This window comes from Pteropus alecto, unplaced genomic scaffold, assembly GCF_000325575.1.
Source record: "Pteropus alecto unplaced genomic scaffold, ASM32557v1 scaffold206, whole genome shotgun sequence".
Lineage (NCBI taxonomy): Eukaryota > Metazoa > Chordata > Mammalia > Chiroptera > Pteropodidae > Pteropus > Pteropus alecto.
Genome location: NW_006438906.1, coordinates 1,066,020 through 1,086,888, shown reverse-complemented (window position 1 = coordinate 1,086,888; position 20,869 = coordinate 1,066,020). Strand labels below are relative to the sequence as shown.

Sequence of the window (20,869 nt, the reverse complement as noted above, 5' to 3'; positions counted from 1 at the left end):
TTTGTATGAGAAGGAGCGAGAAGCAGGGTAAAGGGGCAGAGCTAGCCCTTGAGATTCCTTCCTCTCCAGATCTAGGCAGGTGGAGGCCGTCTCCGTATAATGCTCTCATTAACTTTCCTATATGGAAAAAAGTTTCCCATATGGAAAAAGGGTAGAGGAATTCCGGGAGGATCTTAGCGGCTCAATATAGGGAACATACAATCAAGGACCCCACGGAGGGGTCTTGGTTTCACTACCAGGGAGGCCCAAGCTGTCGGATCCCATTGGATCATACCAGCAGTGTCGAAGGTCAGGGACTGAGAAGACTAGCTTCAGCTGGGTTATTTTGCAGCACTTCCCTCCCCCAGTAACAACCCTTGGAAATGCCGTGCTGAGAGCAGGTGGGTGTGCCCTGCCATACCTCTGCCCCCCGGGGAAGTGGGTGCAGAAATACTGAAGATCCCAGAGATTCCAGAACACCTCCCCCCTTGCTCTCTAAAGGACATAGAAACGGCTTTGTTTTGTAATTTCTTAGTCACTAAATTCCCCAAAATTATCTTTTGGACCCCTTGGACTTGGGTGGGGGAAGGCAGCCAAGGGCTGAACGTAGGCTTTTTGGGGGGCAGTGATGGAGACTCTGGGAACTGATACCAAGACCTTTGGATATAAGGATAGGTCTCTGACTGCAGAATGGAGAATTCTGGGTCTGCTGAAATGCTGGGGTGAAGGGCATCTAAGTTTGAGGGACACTGGGGAAATGTTAGCTGGAGGACCCTCCTTGCATGGCTAGGTGGACCCATCTGGATTTGAGAGGACGACGACACCAGGTAGATATAGGGCTACTGTTATGTTTCAGGAGGACACTCAGGACCACCCAAGGGAAATACCGAGATGACAGAGGTGGGGAGGGCTCAGGGCAGTTTGATTTTGAGAAACTACATCTCAGTTGAGGGGGCTTGGCAGAAGCCTGAGTAACTGGTTCCTCACTGCCAGATCTTGCTGGGTGAGGACACAGGAGGCAGTCTATGGGGTGAAAAGTTTATTTATTGCTCAGCCTCCTTACGTAGCTATCCCTGGTTCTACCAGCAGTGGTAGTCAGGGAAACTCTCCGACACAAACTCAGGGTGGATGACATAGTTGTTTCTCTGGGGCCCACCAGTCTTCTTGAAGTGACTTGTGTCCCATCTGTGGGGAGAGATGGGCCAGCTCTTTTGGACCTCATCTGGCTGATCCAATCTCTAAGCTAACCTTATCCCAATATTTGGCCTCTGATATTGACATTAGGCTCCAACACTGACCTCCTGACCTCAGATTCTACCGTTAAATTTATGATTCCCAATATTCGCTTCTTATCATTGACTTCCTACCCCCTACTCAGGCCCTGAACCTAACGCTCTGATCTCCTGACTCTAAGTCCCACTGCCAACCTGCAACTTCTCAATGCCAGCCTCCACACCCTCATGGGGTCCTCTATTTCCTTGCCAGTTTTGACTTCCCATGGCACTAGCGCCCCCTGGTGGCACTTTTTCAATTGGTGCCTCGCAGCAGATGGTTCCCACCCCTATTTCTTGGGTCCTCCGCCGCGCCAAGGGAACAACCTTCAGTGTGCATGCGATTTTGCCTTAGACTTACCTAAGGTTTGGATATGGGTAGTATGCTGGCGGGGAAGTTATAACAGCACATTGCATTCCTGGCCGGTGCTCGTAAGGCGATACACTCCTGGAGGAGGAAGCGGTGGGCAGGGAGAGGTCGGGCCTTTTGATTTCTCCATACCCCGCAGTCCAGACCAGGACTCTGAGCAGCGCTTCAGGTGTCTGTCTTACGGCTCGGAGATCCTTCCCTCCCGCCTCCTGGCCCTTCAAGACCCCATTGAAGCATCAGCTTTGGGAAGACACCTGGAAGTTCCCCTCCCCTTTAGGCCTCATTTCTGCTGCCCAGGCTGGGCCATGGAGCACGCTGGACTCTGGGGAGAGTCGGGCCCCAGCCGTTGAAGACCTAGGAGCCCCCAGATCTTCGCCATAGGACGGCAATTACTCCACACCATCGATAAGGTGACGTTTCTGAGGTTCAAACACTTTCTTGCTCCCCCGTGACCTTGTAAGGGATAAGACCTACTCTTGCTCAAGGAATCAGGCTCTCTCTGTCTGGGGAGGGACGGGATGGGGGGAGGTCAACATGGATTTAGGGACAGGGTTCCTAAACACAGCCCTGCACAGCTCTCTAGACTGATGTGGACATTGACGTTTTCCCAGGCTCAGCCCGCCTTGTCTGCCGCCGGGTGCAGGGAGAAGGCTGCGCTACAATCTGGGCTGTGGCTGAGTGCTCGGACCTTGGTTTTCTCAGCAGTAACCTTCGTGAGGCTGGCTACCACTGGAGGTGCTGAGGGGCTTCGAAGAGGCCAGGGGCCCTCTGGTAATGCATTCACTAGTTCCTTGTTCACTTAGCACTCAACAATGACCCTGCCCGTGACTGACGGTGACCCAAGGTCCAGGAATAGAGAACACTTTTCTGATAACAGGCTGTCCTATGAAGGTTAGAACCTGCATCTCCAGGGCCTGCTGTCGAGGTAGGGGGGCGGGGCCGGCGGGCGTGGGAAGAGGATGCGACTGATGTATTGGGTTTCTTCCTCAACAAAACCCTCCGGTGAGGCCTCCAGAACAGATACAGGAGTTAGGCTGATCTAGAGCCCACTTCCGGAGGGTCAGGATCTTCCTCTTCAGTTATTTGCTCAGGCGCTGGGGCCCAAGACGGTGGGACAGGACAGGGCCCAGTAAGGGGGCTGGAGTAAGGTTGGGGTCTGGCATAGAGGCAGATCAAGGTTAGACTTGGCGATGGTTGGAGGTTGTGCAGCCGAGGTAGGGCTGGACTCTGGGAACCGGGCTTGTTTAGGGGCGGGGCAGGGCTGAGCAGGGCGGGGCCCTGCGAACCTTACAGTCGGCTGCACGGAGCACAAAGGCCGCAGGTGGCGTTCTGTACAGGGTGCCCCAGTGATGCAGTAGTCCATCCCACGCAGACAGTAGTGGCGTCCTGAGCAAGTGCTTTCATAACCCTGGAAGGGCAGGCGGCCCAGCAGCGGGTCCATGCACCGGCATCGGGGCGTGATCTGTGGCAGCGGCTGGTTCCTTGACAGCGAGTTCAGCATGTTCACCACCACTTCGCGCTCTGAGCCGGCAGGTCCCCAGCCCGGGGGGTTCCAGACAGAGAATCACAAGAATGGGAAGAGACAGGGTCAAAGACAGGGAGAGATGCAGACAAACACAGGGACAGATAGAGACACGGTTACACCCTCTGCAAGGCCCTCGGGCTCCATCTCGTCCCCCAGGTTCCCATCCCACTCTCCTCCTGGCCTCCCGCTACCGGTTCCCCTCCACCGCCCCACCATCCGTTACCATAGGCATTGAGTCGCTCCGGCTTAGGAGGGTACTCCAAGTGCATTCCTCGAACTACTGTCTCCATCCCGGCCTCCTGGAAGTGGCAAACACGCTACCTCAAGCTTCTTTTAGGGGTTCCTCCCAGAACACCCAGATCTGTCCCAGGCCGCACCTTATCCCGCCCACCAAATGTTCCCCTCCTAGGCTCTGAGTGTTTGGGGTTGTCGCCGGGCAACGCGTTTACTCCGCCTACATGGGGGGAGGAGGGAGTGAAACTGTAGGTGAATTGGGTGGGGACCTGGGTCTCTGATAACTCAGCCTCAGCGTTTGCCTTTAATTTTACCCCCTTTTTTTCTAGCTTACTCTGTCAAGCTATGTATGGGTTTCTCTCTAATAGGGTTTTCAATATTGCCTGCCCATCAGAATTACCTAGGGAACTTGTGAAAAGTTCTGATTCTTGAAGTTCTGATTCAAAAGGGTTCAGTCACCCTGAGGTCAGCCATCAGCCTACAGCTAACCCCTGCTCTGGCCTAAGATCCACTCACGTTCTCTTTTCCGCAGGACTCCTTCTTCCCTCTTCGGAACACTCTCCTACATTTACCTGGGTGCCTTTATTCTCCCTCCTTTTGTCCTTGCTTACATCACAAAGGAGGGGAGTCAGGTAGACTCAGCCTGTCACTGACTCCTTGGCCTGACATATGGGAAGGAGCCAGGTGGCCAGCTTCAGGAAGGCAGCGCCTCAAGGAGTATACACTAGCCATGTCCCCCATAGAACCCAGCCAGAGATTGGGATCCAGAGGACCCAGTCCCCACAGATTGGGACCCAGGGGCCCGGTACAGCTCTACTCCTGAGCTCCTTTGTCTCCTAGAAAATACAAACCCTAGTTTCACAGATGGGAAAGAGCCTTGGAGCATTGTTGATGGAAAAAGGACAAGGAACTAATGGTGAAATATCAGTCACTATGGTTTGGGAGGTGAAGGGGTATGTGTGTGTCCCAGATCCCATCTGTGCTGAGCACAGTAGATACCTTAGGCAGTCGGGGAAGGCATGTGGTATATTTGTTACAGCCGGTACAGTTGCAAGGTCCCATCCTCCATGTGTTATACCGGTCACTGCACAAATAGTTAGGGTTGCATTTGTCTGTTTGATGATAGGGGTGAGGATAAAAGATGGTATTATTCCTTACTCCACTCCTGGATCTGGGTCTCCCTAAATGTTTCTCCTCTGATCTCCAGCACAAAACTAGATTCTCCCTCAGGCCAGTCAAAGCCCAGCCTAGCCCCACACTTGTCTTAGACACTGAAATGCAGCCCATTTCCCACCTAAAGCTTGCTCCTGAGTGGGGTCTGAATCCTTTGAGCTGATCACTTTTCATCCTGGCACCACCCTCTCTGAATCAGCCAACCTGGAAATGGGACATAATTCCCTCTTCTCTCTTATTGTACACATTCAGGCTCCAAAGTTTGCTTATTCTGCCTCCTTAAAATCACTTAAATCTACCTCTTCTTTCAGTCCTCCATGATCTTACCCCTGTATCTCTGCAGTGCCTTAACCATGTGACAATATAATGTTGTGACAAATAGAATAGACTCTGCAGACAGACTGCTTGGCTTCAAATATTAGCTGTGTGTGACCTTGACTGAGTTAATTTCACTATGTCTCAGTTTCTTTAATTTTAAAATGGGTAATAGCTCTACTACTACTTAGGATTGTTGTGAGATTTAATGAATAAACACTAAGAACTTAGAAATTTAGAAAACTATTATTATTATTAGCTTACTGGTCTCCCTGCCTCATCTTTGAAATCTCACAATCCAATCTCCACTTAGAAGCTGTTGGCACTTTTTCACAAATGAAAATCTGACCAAGACACTTCACTGCTTAAAATACTCCAAACCCCACCCACCCAGTCATCTAAGTCTGTCCAACAAGGCCCTCGAATGGTCCACTCCCCTAACAGTCTGGAAAACCACATGTGAGAGATATCAGGAAAGGAGGGCTAGGAGCCTTAGAAAATGAGGCAGAGGGTTGGGATTTAGAGTTCTCGGTTGGTGGGTTGGACATACTGAGTTTGAGGTGTTTGAGACATTCAGGTGAAGACGACCATAGTCAGATGGAGAGTGGAATTCTGGTGAGAGGTCAAGGCTAGAAATAAAGACTTGGAGTTGTCAGTAATTAAAGACATGGGTTAAATAAAATAGTCTCAGGAGAAGAGTAAGGAAAGAAGAGGCCTCAGATTAGCACCCTGGGGAACCCCACATTTCCAGAGTGGGTGGACAAGAGACCCAGGAAATTGAGGTTTTGGAGATGCTGAGAAGAAAGACGCAGAGAGTGATCAGAGTGTGAAATGCATAGAGTAGGTCTTGTAAGATAAAGATTGAAGAGTTGTGGATGCAGGAGCTAGAACCACACAAGAGCAGTTTTAATACTTGAGTGTGGGAGATATAGACCCCCAGTTTCAAAGAAATAAAAATTTATCATCCATTCATTCAACAAATACTTATGAAGCCTGGTACTGTTCTAGGTGGAGGGGGCACAGATGTGAATCTGACAAGATTGCTCTTTTGGAATGTACAGAGAGACAGATCATAAACACCTAATAAAATAAGAAAGATAATTTCTCATGAAGTGTAAGAAGGAATGAAGGAGTAAGGAAGTAGAGACAGTGAGTATAGGCTATGCTTCTAAAAATTTTGGCTGTGAAGGGGAGGAGCAGGAGATAATTTTAGGCAGGAAGAGATTAGAAAAGTCTTTCAGGTGGTCGGGCAGAGGGATGCAGGGGAGGTAGAGGATGTGATGAAATGGTCACTAAGAAGATGGGAGGAGATGGCACTTGGAATATACTTGGAAGGGTTTGTTTGGAGGAGGTCAATACTTTCATCATCTCTCTAGGGATAAGACCCATGCCTCTTTCAGTTCTTTAGCACAGACAAGGGGCTCCCAAAGGGTAGGGCCTGCATCTCCTCCAGATCAGGGTCAGGTCAGTGAGTGGAAGTCAAACTGGATTGAGTGTGTTTAGAGAAGCCCAGGTTATGGGTGGAAATAAGACATATATGATCAGCATGGAGGTCAGAATACAAGTTAGGTTCAGGTTGAGGGTCATTGGGGTCATTGAATCAGGTCAGAGCTATGTGAGAGGTGAGGCCCTACCTTCCTCTTCAGAGAGCCAGTATTTCTCAGGCAAGTAGGGGTGGCCTGGTATGGATCCCTTATAAGTATAGTCCTGCACAGCACACTTGAGCATCTTCTGCAGGGCTTCAGAATCCACATGACGCCGCATGCTCTGAGCCAGGCCCTGGGCAAAGGGAAAGGGGAGGAAATGGCCAGTTGCATAGAGACTCTAGCCTTAGGGTCCTATTGGACCTAGATCCAGCTCCTGTTGGGAAGGTTGGCCCAAGTGGGTCGCCCAAACCCTCTCCCTATGCCAGAGGGATCCTCATGCCAGCTTTGGCACCCTCTGCATAGTTCTTTTGTTTGAATTACCCTTTCCTCTTTTCTTTCCATACAGGGCTAGGGCTTAGAGCCAGATATTTGCCTTCAGTCAGAGTGATTTTCTAATGTTTTCATTTCTATTATTTTTATTGACTGGGAGCTCTTTAAGGGCAGAGTTGGGAGCTCCTGTCCATTTTCTTCCAGACTGTGATACTGCATGGGAGCAGGATCTGGGTCACCCTCAACAGAGCAACAGGACCCTTGTATAACCTGGAGCCTCAGAAAGGCTGGCTGCCCTGGGAACAGGTGTTTCGGACAGGGAGTGCTTTCTGGGAATCTGACACCTTGAAGGAGATAAAAAAAATGGGACTGGAGGTCTCCCTACTTTAAAATCTAATTCCCCTTCTCTGATCTGACTCTGATTCTGCTGTGGCTTTGATCTTGATACCATTATTACCCTTGGCCCTGACACTTTGCCCTAGTCTTCATCCTACCCTGACCTTAGTTCAGGCCCTGGGCTCCTCTGCTTCTTGGGGTTCACCTCATCTTAGCCCATTACCCCTTGTTGGGCTATATCTGTGAAATGCCAGATCAAGGCCTCCCTTTGGGGACCCCTTGTCTTCAGGTGAGGGTAAAGTGCCTAGTTATGGGCCATAGATCTCTGTAGGCAGCTGGTATGACTAGGCAGTTGGGCCGCAGGGGTAAGACACCCAACATAGTCAGACGCCATAAGGGACTTCCTCATAGTGGGCAGCAAGATGTTGGGATGGTGACAATGCCACTCACATTTCCCCCTTATGATCCAAAGAGTGGAGGGGTCTCTTGGCCAGGGATGAAACTTTGCTTTTCTTAGTGCCCCTACCACCCTGAAAATTCCTCTGCCAAAGGGCTTCTTGGATTCTCTGTGCCCAGCTGAGGTTTTATTCTGTGGGCATAGTCATATTCCACATGAGTGGAGGGGCCCCATGACTTGGCACTCCCCTGAAACTTACACGCACACACACACACACACTCACACACACACACACATACACACATCTGGACATACACATAGATCTATACCAATGCACTCATAGACATTCATACAGATGTATGTTTATACATATACTCTCAGACATACAAAAACACATAGAGATACAAAGACAGTCATTTAGAAGAACTCATAGAGATCATCAATTTTTCTGTTAGAGGCTTTCCTCAGATGTCTATAATCTTTGATTGTCCGTTCATGTTTATGCATAGTAGACTGAAAAAGCTTATTGGAGAGCATTGCCCTGGTGGAGAGGAGAACGGCTTTCTGGGTGGAAATATGTGTAATACACTGACTTACTGTGACCTAGGAAAGGCTTCCAGGATGTCTTCAACAAAGAACATGGGTTTGGCATGGTCCGAATAGATCTGAGAACCAAGTCATGTAGTGGAGTGGAATTTTCTACTTCTAGTTATGCTTACACTGATACAGGGAAAGTGTCAGGCAACCTAGATACCAAATATAAGGTCTATAACTATGGACTTACCTTCATCCTAAAATGGAACACAGACAATACTCTTGGAACAGAAATCCCTTTGGAGAATAAGTTGGTTGAAGGGTTGAACCTGACTCTTGATACCATTTTTGTACTGAACACAGGAGAGAAGAGTGGGAAATTGAAGGCTTCCTATAAATGGGATTATTTCAGCCTTGACAGTAACGTTGATGATTTCTGGACCAATCATCTATAAGCTGGGCTGTGTTAGCCTTTGAAGGTTGGCTTGTTGGCTATCAGATGACTTTTGGCACAATCCAAACTGTCACAGAATAATTTCACCCTGGTTTATAAGGCTGCAGACTTCCAGCTACACACTCATGTGAATAATGACACTGAATTTGGAGGGTCTATCTACCAGAAAGTTAATGAGGAGATTGAAACATCAATAAACCTTGCTTGGACAGCTGGTAGTAACAATACCTGTATTGGCATTGCTGCTAAATACAAGCTGGATTGTAGAACTTCTTTATCTGTACTATGCTAAGGGCTTTACGTGTATTATCTTGCTTAATCCTCACAATTACTATAGGTGGCTAAAGTAAATAAAGCCAGCCTGATTGGACTTAGTTATACTTGAACCCTTCAACCAGAAGTCAAATTGACCCTATCAGCTTTAGTTGATGGAAAGAACTTCAATGCAGGAAGTCACGGGTTGGGTTGGGATTCTAACCAGAAGCTTAATGTGATTTTAAATAAAGCATCACATTTGTTCCTGGAGCTGAAGAGAAATGAACCCACTATGTTTTGGCCTTAAACTTCTCTGAAATTTCAAAAGCGTGAACTTTTTTTTCTTCCAAAGATTTGTAATTCTCCCCACACTGAAGTTTAGAGATTGCAAGTCCACCCTAAGGGAGGTGCTTAAAGGCATGCCTGGAAATTGTTGTTTGTGCAACATTTCGGTTCCACAGTATTATTTTAAATGTGTTCCTCAGAGACAATGTAGTGTCATGTTAAAAAAGAAATGACACAATCCTCCAGTTTGTACATCACGTCTTGCATGTTCCACACCACTTTTTTATGATTGTTTAATACATTGGTCTCTGTGCAGTAGTGGAATCTTTGGTTTTGCATCAGAGTAAAATAAAATAAACCCATCACATTTGAACATAAAAAAAAAAAAGCTTATTAGAAGCTTTGAGCTGCAGGTAGGCTTGTCAATCATGAGCATCATTTTAGGCCGTTTGGCTAGACAATTTTTTGCAAACTCTGTCAGTATACTAGGTCTTTCCTCTTGGAGTGATCAGATCCTTCGGAAGAGACTTTCAATCTTTGGCCTGAAGGTTGTGATCTAGCTGCCAGTGTTCTAAGAACCTAGAGGAGAAGAGGGCTGCTGGGAGTTTTAGCATTTAGTATATGGAGTTTCACCTGTTTTCAATATGGTGCCCTGCCCTCACCTGGGCCTAGTATCCCCAGATCCTCATCAAAATGTAAGCCTTCCAACTTTTGATGGGGCAGAGATGGGGTGGGGGGTCAACCTGTGGTGTGGAATAGAAGAGGGGATTAATGGGCTTAACTGCTCCTTAAATAGATTTAGAATCATCCTTATTTTGGCGTTGGTTCCATCTTCAGTTCCGGAAAAGCCTAGTATTGCTAACTCCTGAGCTTTGTGAAAATTCTGAAGTTTTAAGTTGAATTATATCTTGTGTATTTATCATACTTTCCAGCTTCTGAAATTTTGTTGCCATTGTCTCTTCATTCTCACTATTCTTGTGAGTTTGTCTTAAATATCCACTTCCTGTAGTTTTAGAGGGTTTCAGGAAGGAGTCAAAATACATGTGTTCAATTTTAACCCAGGGAATCGTAGTTCTTTATATATTCTATATACTAATCCTTTGCCGTTATATGTTGCAAATATCTTCTCTTGGTTTGTGGCTTGTATCTTCATATTCTCTATGGTGTCTTTTGATGACTAGGAGTTTTTAATTTTAACATAATTGAATTTATTAATCTCATGTGCTTTTGCGATTTAAGAAATCCATCTACACTCAGATAATGTTCTATATTTTCTTTTAAAAGCTATACAGTTTTGCTTTCCTTATTTAAGTCTTTGTCAGATATTGCTTTTGGAGTTAGGGATCAATTTTATTTTTACCCTTATGGATTACCAATTGGCCCATTGAGTAGTCTATCTTCTCCACAGGTTTGTAATGCCATCCCAAGCCTGATATAACTTTTCCCATAGCTTTACTTTCAAATCATTTCTGTTGTATATTATTTCCATGCATATGTGGCTCCATTTCTTATCTATTTTAGTCCATTAATCAATTTGTCTATCCCTACAGTAATACTATGCTTCATGCATTTCTATGGCTTGCTAATGAACATTAATATCTGATTGGACAAGTCTCCTTCTTCTTCAGGTGTGTTTTAGCTATTTCTAGAGCCTCTGCTCTTCTCTAGAAATTCTTTTATAAACAGCTTGTCAAATTCTTCAAAAAATCTTGAGATTTCAATCAGAATTCCATTAAATCTTTATTTTAGTGACCCTTCCTAACCACAAGCATGTTATACCTCTCTATTTATTTATTTTTTAAAGTATTCAAAGTTTTATATTTTTATAATTTTGAACACATTAGATTTATTACACTTATCTTTATTTCTTGTTGCTAGAATATGTACATATATATTTTTTAATTATGCTTTCTAAATATTTGTCATTGAATTAAAGAAATGTGATTGGCTTTTTACCTTATATTCATCCAGGCTTCCTTCTAAGTTCTCTTGTTTTGATAATTTATAGATTCTATATACACAATTGTATCATCTGTGAATGACAATTTTTATATTCCTTTCCTATTCTTGCATCTTACATGATACTGTTTTCCAATATACAACTTACATTATATTCTTTTCCATTATTTTGTTTTTCTTTAAATTTTACAAATTAAAAATTATTATAATTATTTTTTGTAGACATTTGCTTAAATTTATCTGTTTGCCAATTTTGTAGCTCACCATTCCTTCTTGTATCCTGCGATACCTTCCTTTTGTGATCATTTACCTTTCTCCCCAAGTATAGCCTTTAGAAGTTTCTTTATTATAAGTCTGATGGTAGTAAACATTTTAGTTTTTGTTTGTCTGTAAATGTCTTCATCTTTCTTTTTCTTTTGTTCTTGAAAGGAAGACACTTTGAAAAAAACTTTTTTCTGCCTATTGTTAATGTCATCTCTTAAGCTGGCGTTATGCAGTGTGACTGTGAAGTACCGAAGTGTGGAATTCCTTCTATTTATTCTGTAGCTGTGGATTCATTTCTTTCATTAGTTCTGAAAAATTCAGAGCCTTTTTATCTTCAGATGATGTCTGTTCTCCTTTCTGCTCTTTCCTCCTGGGACTCCAAGTAGATGTGTGGGGGATCTTCTCCTTATATTGCTTAATGTTTCATATTTTCTCTTTTTGTCTCTCTGTGCTATATTCTGGGAAATTTCTTCTGTTCTTTCATTTCACTGACACTCTTAAGCTGTGTCTAATCTACTCTTTAACCCATCCAATATCCCAATATGAGTATTTGGTTTTAACACATATAGTTTTCATTTCTAAAATCCTATTGCTTTTTTACATTTTTCTGGTATTTTAAAAATATAACCTCTTGTTTGGTCATTTTGATGATTTTACATTTTATTTTTAAAAATTCATAATAATTATTTTGTATGCTTTAACTGTTAATTCCAATATCTGAAGTCCTTAGAGGTTTAAGTCTGTTGTTTGTTCTTTCTGCTGTCATATTGTGGCTTGTTTTCTTACATCACCTATTGTAAACTCAGATTTGATTGACCTTACTCTGAAGGATACCTGGAAGCCTACACTGAGGATATTTTTCACTATAGAAGGTATATATTCATTGTGTGTGTGTGTGTGTGTGTGTGTGTTGGGGATCATGGAGCCAGATATCACTCAACTTTCTGGTTCAGTTTGAAATTTACAGGTTTAGTTTCTCCATCTTTCAGCTAGCTTAAGGCTTAATTTCTACTTATAGTGCTAATGTTGGCATTTGTCTTTAGGGCAAACCTGTCTTCTAAATATACTTACCACTCACTTCCATGAGAGTCCAAAACAAAGTAAAAATGAATTTTTATGTAGGACCTAGTTGATTTGAAGCAGGAGGGCCCTTCAGAGTTTCTAGACCACCTTATTGCCAAAAGGAGAAGCCTTTCCTTCATTCTTAATCTCATTGCTATCTGGCTTTCACTCCACTCTGCTCACTGAAGCTGTCTGACCAGGTTACTAAGGGTTACTACATCCAAGAGATTCCTTTCTGTGTTGACAGCATTTGATGCTGATCTTTGTCTAACAGTGCTGTCTTTGTTGGTTTTTCTTTGACTTTCCGCTTATCATTCTGTCTCCTTTTATGGCTCTTCTTCTTTTACCTACCCCATTAAATATTAATATTCTCCAAAGTTCTGTCATGGGCCATTTTTTTACTCTTCCTTGGCTATCTCATTCACTCCTATGACTTCAGCTACCATCTATATGTTGCTGATTTAAAAATCTATATCTGGGGGGAGGGGCAAGGTAGATGGGATGAAAGTGGTCATATATGTGGTGACAGAAAGAAATCGAACTATGAGAGATGAACACACAATGTAAATATATATATATATATCTTACTGTCAAAATGTACAGCTGAAACTTACCACATTTCATTAACCAATGTCATCATTAAAAATTTTAATTAATTTAAAAAGTGTAAAACCTGTAGCCCAAAATTCTTCCCTTCGCTTCAGCTAAGTACATCCAACTACCCACCAGCCATCTTTTTCTAGAAGTCCTTGAATGTTTTTTGTCCCCAAATGAACTTCAAATCTCTGTAATCTGCAATTCCAAATCTCAGTTGCCAGAGCCCAAAACTCAGGAGTCATCTTCATCTCTCCCTTCTTTATACCCAGATGGTGACCAAAATCTGATCTACTTCTTAAAATTCGTTCCTATTGACTGTGAAAAAGCAGGCAGGCACTCTCATATTTTGCTGGTTGGCATGTAAGTTATTACAAACCTTATAGCAATTTGAAGTGTATATCAAAAGTTTTTAAAATATGCATTTCCTTCCTCTGAAAACTTGCATGTCTAGGAATTTATTCTAAGGGATAGTTGATGTATACAAAGATATATATGTACAAGAATGTTTATACTAGCAAATTTTTATAAATAACCTAAATTTCCAATAATATAACATTCCTTAAATATATTTTGGTACATTCATACAATACTATAGTCATGAAAATTACATTATAAAAAATATTTACTTCCTAAAAGGGTATATAATGGTAAATTAACAGTGGTTATTTTGGATAGTGAGATTATAGGCCTTTTTCCTTTGTTCTTCTCTGACTTATCCCCATTTTCTGCATTGAGCATATATTTATTTTGTAATTATAAAAATTATTTAAAAAATTCTCTTATTCAACAAATTCCTTTTTTCACTGCCATAGTTTTCCTTATCTCCCACCCACACCCTCCTCCCTCCTCTTTTATCATCTCACTGGGCTTCCTGCCCTCAGCCCCAGCCCCATCAATCTCTTGCCACTGTGGCCAGAGTGGCCTAACTTACAATCCAATCATGGCACTCCCAAATTAAAAAACCCAATTCTGTCCTCTTTCTCAACATAGCCTGAGGCTCTTCGTGGTCTGCAGGCTCTTCTCTAACCACAAGGCTAGCCTTTCCCCAGCTCCTGCAGTTCTCAGTTCCCAGTGGGTCACTGCCCCCAGGCTTCCCTTTCTCATGACTCTTCTGCTGAAAGCCTCCTCCTGCTGGATTTCTTAGTAGACCTGCTCTTCAAGTCCAGGGAATGCTCTCTTCTTTCCTGATCTTGTACTGGTCCATGCCTTTGTTGGTGCATGTTCCACATGGGGCAACCCTATTTTGTTCACTTGTTTGCTGAGAGTTCCTCAAAGGCAGGGCCTGGCCTTTCATTGTTATATCCGCATTGTGCCTGGCACATGTAGATATCCAGAAGTTTGTTGGATGGTATACACAGATTATTTTCCTTAGGCAGTCCAGTTAGACTCACAGGTCTCCTCTCCATTTCATATAAGGTGCACAGACCCACGTGGCCATCTGTCTTCACAAGTACAGACACAGATACAAGGAGACTGTGATAAACACACATAAAAACATGCCTATTGGATATTTTCTGGCATATCAGGCAGCCTCAGGACCTTTGCACTTTCGGATCACTCTGCCTGGAACCTTATTCTTTCAGCTCTTCACATAGCTAGTTCTCTCCCATCTAGGTCTTCTATGGCCTTTCTATTTAAGTAGCTCTCCCTGGTTACTTTCCATTTCCATTATCTTATTTATTTCCTTTATAGCATTTTAGATAATTTAGAAAAATCCTGCTTATTTCTTATTGTATAACTCTCCCTACCTCCTACCCCAGTGTAGTAGTAGGGTACCATGAAGGCAGGATCTTGTACTATTTTATATATCATAAATTCCACACTTAGGCAAGTGAATAAAACACACACACACACACACACACAAATCTAAAATAATTACAAACACATAATGACAACCACACACTGCCAGTCATCCAGATATGCATGGTCATACACTCTAGCTTGCCCCTACCGCCACCCCCCCCCAACCTCCGCCTCCACTTACCGGGGTCACAAACTTGTTGGCTTCCCAGGCACATAGAGGTGGGTCCTTATAGACCTCCTTGATAGAGGTTGGAGCCCTGTAGGAGTCACTGTAGGTGCTGATGGGAGTCTTGGTCTTACGGGAGGAGAGGAACATAGTGGTGTAGGGAGTGCTGTGGTAGGCTCTACCTACCAAGGTCTCCTGCAAAACATCAGTGACCACCCCCTCTCCCAGAGAGCCCACACCGCCAGCCTGGCAGGTGCCCCTAGTTGCTGTGACCCTCCTGTGGAGGATCTCTCAACTTCTCTCCCGCACAGACTTTCTGCTCCTACCCCACCCTGTTTCCTCCTTTAGGATGGGCACTGCCCATTATGATATCACCTGGCTTAGTCCCATCCCTGGGGAGATGAGGAGGTCCAATTCTCTCCCTACTCCCAGCCACGTCCTCCCTCAAGCCTCTCAAAAGAGCCCAATTTCCAAGAGATCTTCTAGGCTAAGCTTCTCAATTTGATGAAGAGATACGGAGGTTCCAAAGGGTCAAGTGACTCACCCGGGGTCATACAGAAGGTCAGTGGCAGGCTTGGCCTGGGAACCCACAAATGGAAGTAGAGTGAAATGTGCATTCAAAGGATCAGTTTTTTCCCCTTCCCAGCCCACCTGTCCCTTGCCCACACCCCAGGTAGGAAGCTGAGGCTGGCTTGTTTGATGCTTTTAATATCGTTATTTGTGTTACACGATACACAACCAAGGATGATGGTCAATACTGCGATGGAAATGTTAAAAAAAATATTATACACGGCTCATGTCTTCCACACACCTTCCTGGAAATAAATTAGTGAGCGCGGAGAAACCTGGCTGGGTGGCAGCCAGAGCTGAGGGTAGAGGGAGTGTTAAGGCAGTATCTACAAGGGAGAAGGGTGGCAGGGGACAAGCTAAGGCCTCGATTCCTCCCCTCCAACCTCCCAGACAGGGAAGGAGGAAACCGTACACTCTCCCTAGACCCAGAAGGTGCTGGCTGCCAGCTTCCTACCTCTCTCTGCCATTTGTACACTTACTCAGAAACCATTGCCTTCCAAGGAACTAGGTATGTCCTGTAGGGAGGGAGCTTTTCCCTAGTTCCTCAGGGCCAGAGGGGTTAGGCAGGGGGCCGGAGTCACACAGCAAGTCAGCAGCAAAGGCAGAGATATAAATGAGCCCTGGTGGGGCCCTGCCTGGAAAAGAGGAGGTATCCAGGTTCTCGAAGGGTGAGTCAAGAAGCCCAGGGTGGTGGTGATAGTAGTAGTAGGCTTGGCTCAGGGTGCCCAGATGACGGAGTATAGGGATCTAACCATGGTGGGAGAAATGGGCTCAGATAGAGGCCAATACTGGCCTTGTGGGCCCTGACAGTGCTTTCTCTGTCGTGCCTCCCTTTGGCATTTCCTCATCTAACCAGATCCCTGCATGAGAGGAGGTAGGGGTGAGTTGGAGGAATTGAGGGTAGAGAGCTGCATCTCAACACTTTGGAGTTGGCAGCCCCTGAGTGTGGTGCAGGGAGAGCTGCTACCCTTCCTAAGCTAGCAGCCTTACTCTCTACCTCTTACTACCCTCTCCCTCTTCTAGCTCCCACCTCCCAGGAAAGACGTCCAGGGAGTGGGCTGCGGGTGTGTCCTTTACATGCTTGCAGCATGTGAGTGGTAATATATAAGTGGATACACCAGTGCATGTAGGGTGTCAGCATGGAGGAATGGGGGGTGTACACCCTGGCCTTGGGGTATGGGGTTTCTGGGGCATAGACCTGAGCAGTCTTAGGCTATCTGTGCTTTCATTTTTTTTTTTTTTTTTTCACATGAGGGCAGGTCTATATTACCCAGTCCCAGTGGAAGCCATTGGTCACCTCCTCCTTCTTGATTTTCATCCTCAGTTTTTCTGGCACACCCTCCCACCCCAGCAACAACAGTGGAAGCAGCAGTATACACATTCTGACTCAGACACCGCATATAGCCACATACACAAGAGATATCCATACAAGTATACATATTCATAGACACACACACATGTATTCCCAAGTAGATCCCCCATGCACTCAGACATAGACAGGTCCCATGGAACTTCCTCCTCTCCTTTCCATACAGACTTACAACTCAGGAAGCCCTCTAGGTGTACTCAAAGATACACAGAGGCCTCCCTATACACCTCCAGAGAAGTTCCTATGAGAAAATTCCTTCGGGTTTGAAAGAACCTTAAAAATAATTTCAGACACTGCTCATTTTACAGTTGAGGAAACTGAAGCCTGGAGAATGCAAGTGACTTGTTGAAGACCACAGGGAGAGTGCCAGAGCTAGGACTAGAACCCAGGCTTCTGGTTCCAAGTCCAGAGCTCTCAGTCCACTGTACTGCTGAATAGCCTCTCACACTGTTAACAGACCACACAGTCACTTTCCCACCATCTACGGCAGAAACAGACATCTAGAGAGACAGGCCCAACTGCAGAGACACAGGCACAAAGCCTGACAGCCTCAGGCACACACATTCTGCCAATCTCTCCCTACCATACACATGCAGCCACTATATTTTCATCTTGCTTCCTCGAAGAGTCTTACTGGGAAGCAGCATCCGGAATCTTGGGCTGGAGTGAGATGGGAATGGCGCATCTGAGGCCAGCCTATCTCCTGCTCCCAGTGTGGAATAGAGACCAGTGAACAGAAAGGTGGGGGGGCGGGGGGTGGGGGGGGCCTTGGCAGAGAGATAGATGCATTGGTTAGGGGTGGGTGAGGACAGATCATACTATCCCAAACTCCGGCCTGTCTCTAACCCAGAGAGCAAGGAAGCAGGTGAATGGAGCAAAGAGGAGGAAGAAGGCAGTGATCAGATGGGTCAGGGGCAATATCCCACTGGGCAGTTTTCCCAGCCTTCCCATCTAGAGATGAAGGGAGAAATGCAAATAGGTACATGGGTTGGCAGGGGTCGCACGGAGGGGGCTCTGAGGTGCTGGGCTTTGCCCCCTTCCCCCCCCCCCCAGGGCCTTTCTCCCTTGAGCCCCTTTCCTTGTCAGGCTGGGGCTGGGGGAGTTCATGGCTTCACTGGGGTGGGGCCGAGTCCCTGGCTTTGTGATCTCTCTCAAAATTTATTATTGTTGGCCTCCCTGCGGTCCAGTCCCCTCACCAGACTGCAGCTTTGGGGAGTGGGGCAGGGTGCTAGGCGAGGTCCCTCGAGTAACTGAACATAGAGCTGCCCCCCTCCTCAGCCCCCGGGGTGAAGAGAGACCCGGTTTTGGTTTCTCCGGCTCCATGAACACGCAGAAGTACACGTCCTACCATAGGAGGAAGCAATGACTGTTAGGAGGTTGGCGGCTGTAGAGGGCGCGGGGCCAGGGGCAGGCAGACGAGTTGGGGAGGGGTCAGCCCCTGCCCTGTCCAACCTGGCCCTCTGTGGCCCTGCTCCAGCTGCTGCAGCAGCCTCACCCACTACTGAATGTGGCAGGCGGTGGAGGACGTGGCCTGGCAGCACATGCATGTGGGGTTCACGGACTTGGGGGGGATGAGGTCCAGGTCCTCGTCATCAGGGATCTCATCTAACCGGTAGCCGTCCTTCAGCAGCTGAATGTTCAAATCTTGGTTGATCTGCTGTAGACAAAGGGGAGGGAGGTCAGGCTCCGACAGATCTGGAGGCACCACCCACAGCCAGGCTGCATCCCCCGGCCTCCCACGCCCAGACCCATCCCATCCCAGGTCTCCCTGAAACCTCTGGTTTCACCCCTACTCAGTTCTTGGCCTCATCTTCCTTATAGGCACTTCCCTATGAGGACCATCCCACTACAGACCCCACCCCATTCTAAGGGCAACTTCTCACCTTAGATCCTGCCTCTTTTAGAGCCCTGCCTCTATTTCAGGTGGCATAAGGTGCCACCTGTTTTTCACACCCCGTTCTATTCAAGAGCCCAGTGCCAAACACAGTGTCCATAGCTCCCCTCAGGTGTGATTTGGGCCCATGGCTTCTCCTAGATGGAGGGCCTGCTCTAAGATGGGAAGTGTGGGCCTCACCTCAGCAGAGGAGTAGCCAGAGGAGGAATATCTGGACATGTCAAAGTCATCATCACTGGCCATGGAGGAAAGAAGACAGAGGGAGAGTGATTCCCAGAAATCAGAAAACTCCCTGCACCCCTATCAGTTAATACCTTATATCCCTCTCTCATGCTCCCAAATAAACAGCACGATCTAAATAAAAACTGGGCTTGCTGTGCAAATGCTGTTTTAAGACAGGTTCCCTGGCTCCACCCTTCTAAATAAATTTCCACCCTTAACTTCCTTCTAAATAGAGATGCTACTCTCTTCCCCCTCAACCATCCTCCTTTTTTTCTAGGCTCAAATCACTCTGGCTTGTTGAATTTTCTCAAAGTCCAGGTCTAGCTAAGTGTGTTCCCAACAATAGGGCTGCTCCCTTAGAGGGTGCAAGGCATTAAGCATCAAATCAAGGCTCATTTTTGGGGCAGCTATTGGAGCAGTGTCCCAGTACAGCAGCAGACTGCACCAGTCCCCTTTTCCTCTCTCTGCTTTTCCCCACATCCAGGTAAAAATTCCATTCCCTGGGGGATTCACCCTTGGAGAGCTCCTGGCTGTCTGAGGAACATCTCAGTTCTGACAATATAGCAGGTATGGCTTGTACAGTCCACTCGTATGTTCACATAGGTTCCTGTGGCTTGCCTAGCTGCCCCAACATCCCCGTACACACCTGTCAGTATCAAGGGCTACCAGTGGCTTCTCGTCTGGGCTCTGGTCAAGCGAAGAATAGCCTTTATTGGGAACGACCAGCCTGGGTGGAGAATTTGGAGGATTGGATTGGCAACTGGAGCACACAAGCCCGGCAAGGAATTGGGTCTGGCCCCACCCCACCACTTCCCTACCCCCACCCCCTTGGATCCTGTTGAGACATTCTCCTCTTAGAGAGGAGCTAGGTAGGCCTAAGGAAGAAGGGAAGAGGGGGAGGCTAAGGACCAGCAGAGACAGATGCTAGCTGGCAGGGTCCAGATGGGATAGGGGGCCCTCTACCTTGTCCGGGCCATGACATTGTTCTTCTTGGGTTGCTGGTTGACAGGGCTACCCATGCTGCCATTCTTCAGGGACCCCTTCCGGGCCAGCTCCCGTTGCTTCTCTGCAGGGGAACATGGGAAGGAAGCTGTGTCCTGCTCCCAGGGCTACCCTGCCTTGCTGCTCTGGGCAGCCTAGGCTAGACCTCTGTTGGGAAACCCCATGCTTCTCTAGGAATTCCAATTCCAAGGCCTGCTGCTCAGTAGAGACAGTAATTGGCCCTGCACAACCCAAGGCAGATAATAAAAGGCAACAGGAGGCTGATCCCTGTCTTCCAGGAGCTGTACTCTTACGTGGAGCAAATAGTGTTTGCTTGATACCAGAGAAAGGCTGGAGAGGTAGAGATGGAGCAGAAGGATGGAACAGTCAGGGCTTCCTGCAGGTGACACCTTGACTGGAGAGAAGGGGGCATTCTAGGAAGGAGGGATAGTGTTTACAAAACTTACATTTAGAAGTGAGCACAATAAGTGTGGATCTGGATGGGAAGAAGGGGTGAAGATGGAGGGAAGACAAGTTGGAAAAGTAGGATACATTTATTCAGTCATTTATTTACCAACAACACCTATGTCACCAATCCCAGGTCCTGTGCTGAGGGGCTGGGGACTCCCTCTGATTACAAACTCAGAGCTTGGCCTTGAATGCCGAATAGAGGAGTTTGGGATTAATTCAGAAGGAAAAGGAGCCCTAAAAGTTGTAGAATGGGAGGGGCAGAATGGGGCTAGCAGAGTAAGGTGCAGGAAGCTTGGGGAGCCCCTCTGGCTGTACTTCTGACTCCTCTGCCAGCCTCTGAGTTCTCCGAGGTTCCAGAGCCTACTGGATTCATGGGGCTGGCAACCAGGTCACCCACTGCCCAGTGTGTGGCACTGTTACCAGTAGCCATTGGCTGCCTGGGTCCTGAGGAGGCCTGTCCACCCTTT

The 20,869-nt window shown here is 46.4% G+C and overlaps 2 protein-coding genes and 1 pseudogene across 11 annotated transcripts in view; 1 reads left to right on the top strand and 2 right to left on the bottom strand.

Annotated features, from left to right (window-relative positions):
- Positions 1-1,006: 1,006 nt before the first annotated feature.
- On the bottom strand, positions 1,007-15,513 carry CUNH9orf24 (chromosome unknown C9orf24 homolog). Of its 4 annotated transcripts, XM_006916049.2 has the most exons (7): positions 14,911-15,513; positions 6,502-6,646; positions 4,379-4,491; positions 3,369-3,444; positions 2,907-3,141; positions 1,612-1,698; positions 1,007-1,164 (listed from the first exon to the last, which is right to left on the bottom strand). In XM_006916049.2, exons 1-7 carry the CDS (start codon positions 15,043-15,045, stop codon positions 1,059-1,061), a joined length of 897 nt encoding a protein of 298 aa, XP_006916111.2. In that variant the 5' UTR covers positions 15,046-15,513; the 3' UTR covers positions 1,007-1,058. The 4 variants fall into 4 exon arrangements, with proteins under 4 accessions (XP_006916111.2, XP_015448118.1, XP_006916112.1 ...); XM_006916048.2 differs by lacking the exon at positions 1,007-1,164 and having other exon boundaries at positions 2,912-3,141; XM_015592632.1 differs by lacking the exons at positions 4,379-4,491; positions 6,502-6,646; positions 14,911-15,513 and having other exon boundaries at positions 2,912-3,141; positions 3,369-3,474.
- LOC102887181 lies at positions 8,093-9,066 on the top strand (annotated as a pseudogene).
- A 74-nt stretch (positions 15,514-15,587) lies between the features above and the next one.
- Positions 15,588-20,869, bottom strand: part of FAM219A (family with sequence similarity 219 member A) — a 46,101-nt gene continuing 40,819 nt past the window's right edge. For 4 of the 7 annotated variants that reach the window (XM_006916044.3, XM_015592686.2, XM_025049728.1 and 1 more), the window contains exons 3-6: positions 19,914-20,016; positions 19,597-19,677; positions 18,909-18,963; positions 15,588-18,491 (exon numbers count right to left, since the gene is read on the bottom strand). In XM_006916044.3, coding sequence (XP_006916106.1) covers positions 18,333-18,491; positions 18,909-18,963; positions 19,597-19,677; positions 19,914-20,016 — 398 coding nt within the window. In that variant the 3' untranslated portion in view covers positions 15,588-18,332. The remainder of the gene's footprint in view (positions 18,492-18,908; positions 18,964-19,596; positions 19,678-19,913; positions 20,017-20,869) is intronic. The other 3 variants (XM_006916045.3, XM_015592687.2, XM_006916047.3) reach the window with 1 other exon arrangement.